General features: G+C 36.1%; 1 protein-coding gene across 1 annotated transcript in view; it reads left to right on the forward strand.

Moving 5' to 3' along the window:
* Window positions 1-15,174, forward strand: part of LOC136877308 (carboxylic ester hydrolase) — a 112,580-nt gene that overhangs the window by 91,696 nt on the left and 5,710 nt on the right. Inside the window, exons 8-9 of the mRNA XM_067151240.2 lie at window positions 147-325; window positions 12,524-12,674. Coding sequence (XP_067007341.2) covers window positions 147-325; window positions 12,524-12,674 — 330 coding nt within the window. The remainder of the gene's footprint in view (window positions 1-146; window positions 326-12,523; window positions 12,675-15,174) is intronic.

Here is a 15,174-nt window from a genome sequence, read left to right on the forward strand (position 1 = left end):
ACATCACGACTTTTCAATACGGAACCAAAATATGAAATTCTTAACGTTAAATGACTAGATGTTACATTCAGAATTACTCTGAAAATATTAACTTTGTGTTATGCTGAGATGGTATGATTAAATATATGCCTCTGCTTTTACCATAGATGTCCTTCCTAATCCATCATTGCTGAACACCATCGATAGTGACTTCAAAGTTATGGTTCCTGATGACTTGAAGGACAAGAAAGATACACGTTATCACCAAGAAATTGGTGAAAAGATTAAAAAATTTTACTTTGGTGATAAAGCCGTTTCCGCTGACACCATAATGGATTATGTTCATGTAAGTATCCCTTATTACAGATTACAGTGCCATTGTATTTGAAGAATTATATTATTCCAGTATCTAAACAATTAATTTCTGACAGATGATGCAAGAGGCCCTGAAGGGGGTCTCATGATGGTTAGGAAAAATGAATTTTCGAAGACCTAACAAAATTTGTTGCATATTGGCAGTAAAATGTAGAACAGCACCTACAGATACATAGGATGAACTGGAGGAGGCTTGTAAACACCTGCCCCTGATTTGCTGGAGCAAAGAAATGATGATGATGTGATGATGATGGTGGTGGTGGTGGTGACAAGTGATATTGGTGATTATTGTTTGAAGAGGGAAGTTTTTAAGGAGCAGTCATATGAAAATGAGTCACCTACCAGAAAGTGTAGCAGAAAGTGTAGTAGGGTATGTGGGAAACTGGGAGTGAGATTTCTAGATCCTAATGGGTGGGTAGGAGACAGGGATCTGCGCCCAGATGGCCTTCACTTAAACCGCAGTGGTACATATAAGTTAGGAAACTTGTTTAGAAGGGTTATAGGCAGGTAAATTCAGGGAAACGGGGTGGCCTAGGGAGTGGTGTTAAGCGAACAGGGAACTGGAAATCAAGTAGGGATGACATAAAAATGTTAGTGCTCAACTGTAGAAGCATTGTAAACAAAGGAATCGAATTAAGTAATTTAATAGATATATACTTACCAGATATTGTAATAGGAGTTGAATCATGACTGAGAAATGATACAATGGATGCAGAGATATTCTCACGGAACTGGAGTGTGTAATATCAGTATAATGGTCCGTTATTGGACATTATAAATTTTTCCAGCTAACTCATTCTTGGTTGCCTGCGTTTCGCCCTCGTGTGCTAAGTTAGGCTCGTCAGTTGGGACCTAGCACACCACCCAAGACGCAAGGCTAGTGCATACCGTGGAGGCCACTGCATAGGCTACTTGAAGCCACCAGCAGTGCCAATGCACTATGAGAGCTATGTCTCATTTTCAAAAATTGATGCCTGCCTGGCCATCAAATGATGTAGATGTTGATTCCCATAGGGAACCGAAAATATTTGTCCCGAATGAGTAAATTTATAATTACATCTACATCACTGGAGTGTGTATCATAGAGATAGGATAGGAACGGTAGGAGGGGGAGTATTCATTCTGGTGAAAGAAGAATTTGTAAGCTACGGAAAAGTTAAGGATGAAATAAATGAAATTCTGTCAGTTATTTGAAACGGAAGTGTGAACGTAATAAACACGTGACCGACAGTGATTTTACCATCTTGGATTCAAACTATGAGAATTGAAGAAACATCCCCCTTTTGATGATTGTGTTTACACTCAAGGCCATCACAGTCTTAATGATATTATAAAAAAAGGATCCATTTTAGATTTAAACTCTCAAAATTCATGTTTAACCACATTTTAATCTTCAAAAACAGTTAATTTACTCTCTTTTAACATACTTTGGTGCATTATCGTTGGTTTAGATGTTGTTGTATAATGTTTTACGAAATCATTTTTCAACATTTTACCCTATAATTTATAAGATTAGAATGACTCCATATGTATTATTTTTAAGATTGATATAGGCTGATGATGCCCGTAAAGGAGGGTGAAACATGTACCATTGACTTTTATGTATTATGTATAAAAATTTTAACCTAATGGAATAGTGGATCATATTGTATTGTATTGAACAGGTGGACTTAAAATATTGTAATAATATTTGAGACATAAATGGTATTTTCCGAGCTGTCAGAGGAGAGATGGCGTGGGAGGACATCAGTAGACGAATAAGTTTGAGTGGTGTCTTTAAAAGTAGGAAAGATCACAATATGAAGATAAAGTTGGAATTCAAGAGGACAAATTAGGGCAAATACTCGTTTATAGAAAGGGGAGTTAGGGACTGGAATAACTTACCAAGGGAAATGTTCAATAATTTTCCAATTTCTTTGCACTCATTTAAGAAAAGGCTAGGAGAACAACAGATAGGGAATCTGCCACCTGGGCGACTGCCCTAAATGCAGATCAGTAGTGATTGATATAATGGATGCAGAAATTTTCTCTATGAACTGGAGTGTGTATTCTTGGGATAGGATAGGATAGGAATAGTAGGAGGGGGAATATTCATTCTGGTTAAAGAAGAATTTGTAAGCTACAAAAAAGTTAAAGATGACAAACATGAAATTATAGGTGTAAGGCTCATCTCTAAAGATGATAGGCAACTTGATGTCTTTGGAGAGTATAGACTGGAAAAGGGTAGTGCTGACACTGATCTGGAATTATTTGATAGTATATTTAAGATATTAGCCTCCGTGGCTCAGGCGGCAGCGCGCCGGCCTCTCACCGCTGGATACTGTGGTTAAAAGATTTGTGCTGGACAAAGCAGAGGCGGGACAGGTTTTTCTCCGGGTACTCCAGTTTTCCCTGTCATCTCTCATTCCAGCAACACTCTCCATTAACATTTCATCTCATCTGTCAGTCATTTATCATTGCCCTAGAGGAGTGCGACAGGTTTCGGCAGCCAGCACATTTCCTAACCTCGCCGCTAGATGGGAGCTTCATTCATTCCATTCCTGACCCTGTCATTGACTGGAAACAGGCTGTGGATCAGTAGTGATCGATTGTATTGATTGTAGTGATTGAAGACGTATTCAACCTTTATTTACAGCCTTGTTAATGAGAATACCCCAATGAAGATTTTTCCTTTTATTAACACCTAGATATTTACAGTGAAACCAATGGGGTACTTTCACTCCATCCAACACTCCAAAAGAATACTAGATCATGGAAAGCAAACTAAGTTCATACCTGATCACAGAAGATCAAATAAAGACGATTCAACTCATATAACCAGCACATATACGTCTGTAAAAAGTATTTGATATAATGTCAATTGAACCATTTGATTTGAAAGCAACTGGATTTAAATCTAGAGAATGAAGACTAATCTACTCACTGTCCAAGAATTAATTATAGTGATTAGATTCAAGGAATAGGGAAGAGAATACTTCATCCATAAAAGTACGGTATAAGGCAGGGTTGCAGTTTCTCACATTTTTCACATTTGTATATGTTACGGGAATACCCGTGGAGCAGAAAGAGGTTAAAGAAGATGCTGGGGTGAATGGGTCTAACTACAATGTCAAGCATTGAATTTAAAACTTAAACTGAAGGTTATATTTTCAAAACTCAAAACTTAACAAACATGACAGGTACAAGTAGCAAACAAAAACAAGTCTAGGAAAGCTAGGAAAGACAAGATTAGTGGTTTTAACAGATCGTGGGCTTCAAGCCCTTGCTCTATATTTCCTGAGCTCCTAGCTCAAATTTACAAAAGAACACAAATTTATACAAGGGCAGAAATCCCCTAATTCAAAGAGCACTTGCTCCCAAAATTACATCTAGCCTTCAAGAACCATTCAGTAATCTTACTTTGAAAAAGAGCTAACAGGCACTAAGTTTTCCAAGCCTACTCAAGGCAACATTAACTTACAAATCCTAGCCTCTCAAGACAACTTACAATTGGAAAATGATTAAACAGGGGTATTTAATACCCAACCTACTGGGCCTTCATGTAAAAGGAGTAACGGGTAAATAAATGGCCCGAACACAAAATGGAAGCGTATGCTTGCGCTCATAGATATGAACTCTTAAAACCTAAAGGGCACTAGGCCGATGAAACAGGGGCTATTCCCAAACTACTGAGGTGACTCGTATAAGGATAAATTAATGGCTCACACAAAGGAAGAAACAGTTACAAAACGTAGTCACCTTAAACCAAGATGAAGGGGAGCTTGAGAGGGTACATCACTCTCTATCCCTGATTTACAGTCAAAGATTTTATGAACCTTTTTACATTAGCCGGCAGAGGTTACATAGTTAACAATTCGGACCTTTCCCTCGGATTAAACTGCAAGCTAGCAAGAAAGAAAGATGTTATGCGGCTATTACCTGGTAGATGTACTGCTGCCTGGTGAAAGAGGCCGCCCGCCTCCTGCTTTGACACACACACTCAATAAGATGATGATCAAGTGGCCAAGAGACGTGAAAAGCCGCAGTTTATAAACCCTCAGGGAAGATTCATGAATAATCAAGACACACCCACAGAATTTTATTGGTAGATTTCAAAAGTAACACTCAGAATCGGAGAAGAAGCCTGTGATAGGTGGAAAATTAATTACAGCAATTAGTGATTGGTTGGACTCAAAACTGGTGGAAAGAAAAGGTAAATATTGCCAACCAAAAAATAAATGAACATCAGCCAGTAAAAAAAACTTATGAATACAAAACTTCCTTAAATCGAAAGTTCTTTCACTTCGCAGCAGGGTGCATGATCACAGCTTTTGTAGTGTCATCTGTGGGAAAATGTCCAAACTTCTTGATGAGTAGCAACCAAAACACTGATAAATTCAGTCAGTGTAGGCAACTGCACAATAACAAAATTACTCTATATTTTAGTGACGACCTTCTGATTAAATTTCTAAGTAGGTGTAGTTTCAGTTTCACTGTTCTACCAATAGAGGAATTCTTTAGGCGCTAAATTTGAATGCGCGGCATTGAGGTGTACCTCCCGGTACAGTATGGAACAAGCAGTTAGAAATATCTGTGATGATAATAATAATAATAATAATAATAATAATCTTTTTATTATGATCTTTATTTGTTTTTTAGAAGAAACTCCACTTAAGCTTGTTTCTCTACAGTATCATTGCACACCATCTCTCCACTGCCAGCTCGGAACATAGCGCTTAGTTGAACAGCTCATCTCCTTACTATTCATTTGCCGGAAATTGCTCAGAACAAAGCATGCCGCTTTCAGTTGGATCTTTTCCAGATTTTGAATCAAATAATGCCGGTGATGGGTCCCATACATTGGAATTATTGTTATTTTACCAGTGACTGATACACAACTCTCCTTTACACCCCTAACCTCTTGAAGAGATGTACAACCTTTATTTACAGCCTTGTTAATGAGAATACCCAATGAAGATTTTTCCTGTTATTATTATTATTATTATTATTATTATTATTATTATTATTATTATTATAATTACTAGCTGATGTACCCATGCTTCGCTACGGTATTCTACATTGTATACAGAATTCTGGGTTAGGAAGTGTACACATTGTGAGCAAGACTGTAACAAATTGCATAGCTCTCAACGTTACCCTAGAAACGCGACAGGGAAGTCGCCAAACGTCCCTTCTCATATGAAGACTGGTTAGGAAATTTTCATTGTAACGGTAGACCCGCTTGCCTACTATCAATCACAATCAAGTTGGGGAGTTTTGATTATAATTTGTAGGCACTGAATCTCCACCTGCCTTTTTACATCCTCAGAAAGACTTCCTTAGTAGTTTTCCCAACTGAAATAAACATAGGTCATTACAATGACGTCAGTAGGAATTGCACGATTAAAGGCAATACTTTCATATGAAATACCCGATCAAATGAAAAACAACACATCTTCTCACTTTTAACAAACTGTACTACGCTGCTGATCTAACAATCCAAAGTTCCAGAGCTGGAATGACAAAGCCGCAGACAGCCGTGATCCACGAAAACTCTTCATCTTTTTTCGGCGGTGGGGGGCTCGAATAGTGGAGCGTCCCAGGCCAAAAACTATGCTCTTTTGCTAATCTGTTTCCTAGGAGTACCAGATGAATTGGAAAATCTCACTTCACTACACTGGCGGCGGAAATAACTATCTAACTTGGAGGCAATTTCTTTCTCCAAGCCAGAGGAGAAACCCCCTCTTCACTGCTAATTTGGAATAAAATGAATGTAGAATTTAATAAAAGTGAAGTGCAAGAAGCTTTTCTTAGGAAACAGCTCTTTTCAGGGTTGAATTTTAAGTTATTTAGTGAATTGTGGTGCTATAATTTGGAATAGGACTAAATTATAATTCTAGACCAGGTCATACTACGACTACTACTAAGTGAGTCTTTGCCTTAAATGTGCACACTGCTTGTTCAAAACAGCCCGTCGGAGTAGGGATCGAATAGCTGGAATACTATGATGAACCAGTGTGTTACGTACCAGCAGTATCAGGAAATGTATGAACCAGAGGAATGGCATGCTAAAGAAGAAAGTTTTCTAATTCCCCAGCTATTTCCTGCCAATATTCAGTCAGGCTGTTATACTTGGTCCCGGTCTCAAAAGTCAAGAATAATGGCCGAGAGGATGCGTCGTGCTGCGTCATATTCTGCAGGCCTTTGGGCTGAGCAGCAGTCGCTTGGCACGCCAAGGCCCTTTCAAGGGCGTTAAGTGCCGTGGGGGTTGTTATACTCGGTACACAGCAGTAATTCCATATCGGAGCTCAGTGGCAGCATAAGAGTCAAAGAACATCACAACAATGGTCAATATAATGTTATTATTGATCAATTTTAAGAGCTTTCAGTATGTAGGCCTTCGCTCTGAAATACCACTCCTATCATAGTCGGTACGGTAAAACTGAATGAAACAAAATGATCGGCAATTGTATTCTCTCTAACTTTTATTATGTAGTACTTTTCGATAGGACCAATAACATAGGAAATATTTTATGCTTTCCCCTAAACTACGATTTCATCCAGGCTCATTAAAATCGTTTATATCTTAGACTGTACTGTAGTTTCTTATTCCCCGACTCTATATACAGATTTTCATTAAATTCTGTTCACTCATTTTCTCATGGCTCGGTGTTGATTTGGACTTAGCAACAAAAACACAAATTCACGAATATCCCTGTTATCATAGCCGGTACGGTAAAAATTTATAAGACATAAATGATCGGAAATTGAATTTTATATAACTTTAGTTATGTAATATTTATCGATAGGACCACTAATAGTATAAATATTTGATAATTCAATTTCAGGTTTTCCCCCTAAACTATCATTTCACTCAGCGCAAACAAAATAATTTATAGCCTAGATTATAGTGGTTCATCCCCCGACTTTACATACCGATTTTCATTAAATACACACATACATACAGACAGACAGAAATTACGGAAAAGTAAAAAGTGCATTTCCTTGTTACTGTGTACATGACTGATACAGAAATACCATTCTTTTCAAGTTCTGAGCAATGTACAGACAAAACTCTTATTTTATATATAGATTATTATTATTATTATTATTATTATTATTATTATTATTATTATTATTATTATTATTATTATTATTATTATTATTATTATTATTATTTAGCTTATGGTACAAGTTAAGCTGTGCACAATTTGAGGAACACGCAAAAACAACAAATAATTTACAAAATAGAATACATATAAAAGTGAAGGTAAAACAAAGTAGAAATCGGCAGAGAGATATGTACAGTACAATAATAATAATCACTTAAAAATTAGTCATGGCATATTACAGGAAACAAAACAACCCTCTTGAAATAATAACCTTTGTAGAATTTCAAGAATGCATATGGCTGTATCCATCAACCTTCAATTTTGAAAATCTTAAGAAATTTTGGAATCCACTCAAAATCCAATTGATAGAACTCACTTTAACTAACCACAAAATCTAAAGTCAAGTTCAGAGGGGTATTTTCTGAGCCATTCCTCACAAAAATAGGTTTGCGACAGGGAGATTGCCCATCACCACTGCTCTTCAGCTGTGTCTTGAAATGTATATGGGAAAATGGTACAAAGATAACCTGAAGAAACAAAATTGGAAGATCCAAAGGCAATATTAAACTGTCTGGAATGTACTGATGAATTTGCTCTCCTGTCCAACAACGTTTAGGAAGTCGGACAAGTAAAATTGCTACAGGAAACAGTGCAGAAAATCGGCCTCCAAATATCCCTTGAAAAGACAGAAAAAATCATGTTAACTGACCCACCACTCATAAATAAAATCACAATATATGAATAGGAAGTCAAAATTGTTGACAAATTTAAGTATTTCGGAGAAATGATGACATATAACCTCAACAAAAAACAGACATGATATAATAGAATAAATAAACTGACTAGACCACAATATATCACTATACCGGTACAATAAGAAAGACCTCAATAGCCACAAAATACACTATAAAACAGTAAATACTACAAGAAACAATATATGCTAGTGAAACCATTTTCAAAACTACTAACACTGCAGAATATACAGAATACTCGAAGACTGAAAGATGAATAAACAGAACATATGTAAACAAAATCTGCCAAGAAAATGGACACTGGAGACTATCTTCTAACAAAACTGTCTACAAGAAAATGGAACCAGAAATAAGCACAATGAGGAAGAATTGAATTTTATTGCTTGGACATCTATTCAGGACACCAGAAAACATGACCATCAGGAGTATTAAATTACAGTAGATGATGCAAAAAATAAAACAGACAAAAATCAAGAAACAAACAAACAAACAAACAAACAAACAAACAAACAAACAAACAAAAAACTAGACCATACCAGATCAGACTACAAACAAAGATAAAAAACAGATGGACAATGGGACGGGTAATTTCAGACAAGGAAACAAATTCCTGAGAGAATGAAGAAATACTAAATCCAAACACCATAGTGCAACAGCCCCGAAGGGCTATGGCCTACCAAGCAATCGCTCCTCAGCCGGAAGGCCTACAGATTATTAGGTGTCATGTGGTCAGCACGACAAATCCTCTCAGCCATCATTCTTGGCTTCCTAGACCGGGGCCGCCATCTCACTGTCAGATAGCTCCTCGTAATCAAGTAGGCTGAGCCCTCAGATCCAGGTAAAAGTCCCTGACCTGGCCGGGAATTGAACCTGGGGCCTCCAGATAAGAGGCAGGCACGCTACCCCTACACTGCGGGGTCGGCACTGAAGAAGTACTAAGCTTACAGAAAAATGAAAAACCCTTTCCATAAAATTGAGTAAAGTAGTTCGATGAAGACCATAACAAACAGACAAACAAACAAACAAACAAACATGTTGGCCCCCAGATCCTAAGACAGCAGGTTCAAACCTAGCAGAGGTAATCCGATTTTCGAAGGGCAAACAAGGTCTGTTTGACACTCCATGACATACGATGTTAACATGTGAAGGATCTCTGGTGAAACATGTGGTGTTTACCTGACAAAATTAATTAAAACTCAGCCATGAATACCCAATAGAGATATGATTTACTCTGCCGTCTGGTAGAAGAAAACTGAATGTCAAAACCGATGTGTAGGCAGCCTAAATACCATCATATTGCAATGGCTGCACATGGTAGCTGAGGTCATATGATTATTATTGTACTCTTAATTATTAAGTTTTTCTTTTTTGCTAACTGCCTAATGTTGCACTAATGTATATATGTACAGTGAATTTCTCTCATCGGTTGGCTGGGAGGTCCGCTCAGCTTATCTGCCACCCATTGAATCATCAATCCCTGCTCTGTGGCATAGCAACAAAGACAGCACTTCTCTCACTTTATCCGTGGAGGACATGAGATAACAATTAAAATTAAGAAAATAAGAATTAAGAATTAAGGAAATAAGCTCATACCTTATGACGGGAGGTGTTGGAAATATTCTCCTCGTGCATATATACATTTCTGGCATCGTCTGGTTTCAATTTTAACTTTTTTGTAGCCTGCCATGCTGATTTCTTCGAAACCCCAGCTTTTTGTCCAAGTCGTCTTAGGGATTTTGTAGGCGTATGTTCTAATCTTTCTGTGATTTAATTTACTTTTTCCTCATTAAGTACACTTCTTATTTAGTTCCTCTCACCTGGAAATTGTGTTACAAATCATCTAACGACTTCCCTGCAAAACTCTGTTATCACATAATTATCATACACAAATACCCTTTCCTCTACTGTGTACACATGTGGAGGCTTTATGAGAATTATACCCCGAAGCAACACTTTACAACTTGAGAACAGTTGAAGCGACAGATCAATACAATACACGTTCTAAGCACGGATCTGAACTGCATAGTGCGGGCATTCCTGTGCGGTCACTGCACTGTGTAATGGGAAGTGATGAGTCAATGGGAGGCAGATAAGCTGGGCACGCCTGCCGGCCAACCGATGAGAGAAACTCACTGTATGTTGCAACACTGATGTAGGAATACACTAGGACTGGGACAGAAACAGCCAGGGTCTTGATAAAAGTACAGTCCCAGCATTCATGAGGTGGCATGAAAATGGGTAAACCGTATTCAGTGTTGCTAATGGTGATGTTTGAACCCACCATCTTCCGACTGTAAACTTACAATTACATGACTTATATTGGGTACCGCAGCCTACTCACTCCATCACAGTTAAAGAGCAGGAAATTTATTTTATAAGATTAATCTTTAGTAGTCCCATTTTATCTCAGTGTGTGGAGGATCAGTAGAAGTTACTGAATAGTGTGGACAAAGTGTTGGAAAAGATGTACAAGATAAAAATAAAGCATTGTAAAAACAAAAGTACTGGTAATTTAATTTAAAAGAATGAAATGAGGTTATGCTGCAGGTTTTGGATGTATCAATAAAATCTCAACAGGAACAGATGAATACTGATACATGCAAAGTAAAAAAGTAACTAGTACCTAATGCAAAAGCAAAGTGGACATACGAGGAGGAGAAACATTTTTGAAGAAAAAATTTAGGTTATGACTTTTATTAGAGGTATGCTTATCTAAAAGACATTTTTTTTATTTAGCATGACATTTACAGACAAGGAACTTGAATTATAATTAGTGCCTTTGAAATGTGTTTGTTGTTCTAATTGTCACAATGCCTTAAAATTACAAATGGATCTGGGTAGATGCTATGAATGGAGCAATGCAAACAGACTTCTGTTTAATATTAAAAAGTGTTGTGTGATTACGTTCTCAAAAATTAGCAGTGATTTATATTTTTAATTCAAAGTAAATAATCAAGTGGGGGAAAGGATAAGCACTATAAAGGATCTGGGTGTTACATTAACATGCAACCTTTTATTTTATTTACATATTGAGAATATTTTTAATGAGACATAAACTATTGGGATTTATTATAAGAAATAGTGAAAATATGAGCGACATTTGCTCCATATCAGTGTTATTATAGAGTACCAGTAGGTTGGAATATGCATCCATAGTCTGAATCCCATTCTATAAATCTTAAATCAATAAATTAGGGAAACTGTTAAAAAATAAATTTAATATACCCCTATTTCAAGCAGCATAATTGCTCATTGTGTAAAGGTAGAACATCATACAAAAATTTGTTAATACAATTTAATTACATCTCTTTAAAAACTGTAGAAAAGTATGTCAACAATTTTTTCTGTATAAAACTGTAAATGGCATCATAGACAACAGCACCTTTTTTGGAAAAAATAAACTTTAATATCAAAAGATCTAATATATATGGGTACAGCAAACATTCTATTGTATATGAAGTAAGTTAACACATTATTTCACAAGAATTCACCACTAATAAGAATGTGTGAAACATTTAATAGTTTCATATTACAGGGCACACAGATTGATTTTGACTGGAATTTTCCAAAATTTTATGTTTGATTCCAGAAATATTCAGTAAGTGAATGCCACTGTGTATTATTGATAAGTTCTGCTCTACAGTAGGTCTATATTATGATGTCAGAAAGAATTCCTGAGTACACCATTACTTTACCTCTCTATCTTGTTATTATAATCGTTGTTGAAATGATTATTTTTGACAATGTGAAACCAAATTTTGTGCACAATTCATAATTAGACAATTCTATAAAAGTATTTTTGTAATGTTTATATATTGTATACAGTATCTTGCATTTAACACTGTATGTATGTATATATGTATGTATGTATGTATGTATGTATGTATGTATGTATGTATGTATGTATGTATGTATGTATGTGCATTTCTTGTTGTATGTTAGTTTGATGTTATAAATTTCTTTGTAGATTCTTCTGTAAGTGGAGTCTTTCTCTGTTGTAGACTATATTGACAAATTTAAAAAAATGTTTATTCAAAGCTTTTGTAAAGAAAATTCAGTGTCAAACTTCATTGTGTGCACAAATGCCTGTCAATTTGTATTGTCAGTTCTGAGATGTTTAGGAAGATAGAACATTTTTGAAAAATAAATGAAACAAGTTGTCCATTATGTCATACCTGATATGCCCTGACTATACATTCTTATATGAAAGTTGGTGTAATTTGACTCCTCTATGGGCTACTTCAGTTTCTATACAACCTTTTGAATCACCCTATACTGCAATTTACTCTTTTTCTTGTGGTAACATGATTTCTGTTTCTATTCCAGTTACAGAGTGACCTCATGTTCCTCAATGGTGTTGAGACAATGGTTACACAACAAGCAGCTGTATCTTCAGCACCTATATATTATTACCAGTTCAAATTTGATGGGGATCTTGGGTTTGTCAAGAAGTTTGTTGGTGCATCAGATTTGCCAGGTTTAGTATTTACATTATCTCAGTAATAATATCACACCAGAGAATATCTATTGATCCTTCTTAATTTTTTAGTATAGAACAAATTCCAGCTGCCCAAATAATGTCTGTATCCTTGTTGCTACTTTATATGATAACTTGGTATTCATTGACTAAACAAAATTTAATCTCAATAGGCCAATATTAACCTGTACCGACTTGAGCACGAAATTTGAATGTCAGGAATAACCAGTATAGGTTTTGTAGTTTTAAGTCAGTAGAAAAGCTATTAATATATGTTTAATATCTAATTTTATGTTACAATTTAGACTGTATATGGTTTTCACTGTTCTTGTGTCCGGCTCCATGACTAAATTGTTAGCGTGCTAGCCTTTGGTCACAGGGGTCCCAGGTTCGATTCCCAGCAGGGTTGGGAATTTTAACCATCATTTTTAAACATTTTTAAACAAATATTTTTAAACAATAAATTTGTTAATTCTGCTGGCATGGGTGCTGGGTGTATGTGTTATCTTCATAATCATTTCATCCTCATCATGGTGCACAGGTCGCCTACGGGCGTCAAATCAAAAGACCTGCACCTGGCGAGCCGAAGTCCTCGGACACCTCCTGGCACTAAAAGCCATAGGCCCTACATCATTCCATTACTGTTCTAGTGGATACTTGCTTTTCAGCATTTCTCTTGCAATCTGGGTACAGTGTACAATGTTCTTGAACACAACACAAATTGCTTTTGTTCCCAAACTGCAGTGATTAGTCCATGAAAATCTTGCATTAATTTAACATCCCTTTCATCACAGTCATTCACAGCTTTCAACTCCATAACTATAATATGAAGCATGCTTGTCCATATTGAAGGACATTCTTGAATAAAACTAGTGTCCATATTCAGGCAAGAGAACAGATCTCTGCTTTTGGTTGACACAAAGTTATCTATTGTTTTACTGAAATGAAGATAAGATTGAATTAGGTGATGTATACTAATGAATTAAAAATTAAAGAATGGTAATCAGGATAAAATTAAATTGACTACATAATAATAATAATTGTCCATAATTCTCCACAAAGAGGAATATATATCTTTTTCGTGTGTAGATTCTCTCTGGCTAAATTTGCTAACCTTTTGATTTGTATGTCTATTACATCATCAAAGAGTGATAGGACAGAAAATACCATAATACCACATATGGTGACTAAATTTCTCTAGAGCTTCTTTTGAAATTGTGGAATCTATCCTTTCATATGATTTTAGAACTTTTAAGAAGCAGAGATCTTGATAAGGAGCCATGGTTTGACATAAACAGTTACAATGAATAGAGAGGTATCTCTGAAGCCATTTTCATTTCCACTGGACAGTTTAAGTTATGATCTTAGCAGAAGCACTTTTTAGAAATAAATAGCTCTTGCCATCCATCAAGATTCACGCATCACACCAGGAGGGCGTACTTTTAGTTTTTTCCAGTGTGTCCTTCCGAAAGTATTAGCGAGCTCTATGAATTCACGATAACCACTTTTCAGTGTTGGTGTATGTAATTCACTTTCATAAAAGTCTAATATTTCTTTAATTTCCCACTAAGTAAAAAACATTTCCACATTATCTTTGCCTCTTTGCAAATTATTGACATTAACACATTCCCAGCTTTCCTTAAAATGTTTAAAAAGTCGTATATCAGGAATACTTGTTACATCATGTACTTAATAATCAAATACACATCGTAAAATAAGTTTATATATGTGATGACGGCACGGAGAAAACAACAATTCCCTGTCCAATTTTTGTTCAAGTAAGACACATGCTCCATTAAAACGTCCAGTGTTTGATGCAGTTGCGTCACAGCAGAGAGTTTGTACATTGTCTTCTATACCCAAATACATTAATGCATTGCAAACATCATTCACTTGCTCTTTACAAGAAGAATTCTGTAATTTTGGAACCCTGATGAGCTTACTGTCCCCAAATGTTACAACAATTGGAAGTCTTTCTTGTTTGGGGGCCTGACATTCACTGCAGGCAACAGGCCAATTTACAGTAAGAACTGCAGGTATATCATTCTTGAAAGTAGATTTAATTGTTTCAGAACATTCTCTTTTCTTCTTCTCTCTAATTCGATGAATAGAATACAGTAATTATTAATAGGACTTCTTCAGTATTGTGGCCAGGTGCTTCTGCTGTCGCCTGAAGGATGTATACAGAATCTCGTACACTCAGTTGGTATCTATCCAAAGCAGCTACTAATTTAGGAGTAATAAAAATTTTCGTACCACATTGCAGCATTCTGGATTGATGTACTCTCAAAAGTCTCTCCTAAAAATTCACCAAAGTTGATTTCATTTGAACTTGGAAGTGCATTATCTGAATCTTCAGATGATGAAGAAGGAGGTACAGCAGAAGATGTAGATGCTGCACACTGTTGTTTCTCTTTCCTTTTCTCTTCTTATAATTTTCTTTGCCTCACCCTTTCTTCATTGTTTGCAAGTTTTTGGACTTCTCCTGCAAGGTAGGCTT

The sequence above is a fragment of the Anabrus simplex genome, chromosome 7, assembly GCF_040414725.1.
Source record: "Anabrus simplex isolate iqAnaSimp1 chromosome 7, ASM4041472v1, whole genome shotgun sequence".
Taxonomy (NCBI): Eukaryota; Metazoa; Arthropoda; class Insecta; order Orthoptera; family Tettigoniidae; genus Anabrus; species Anabrus simplex.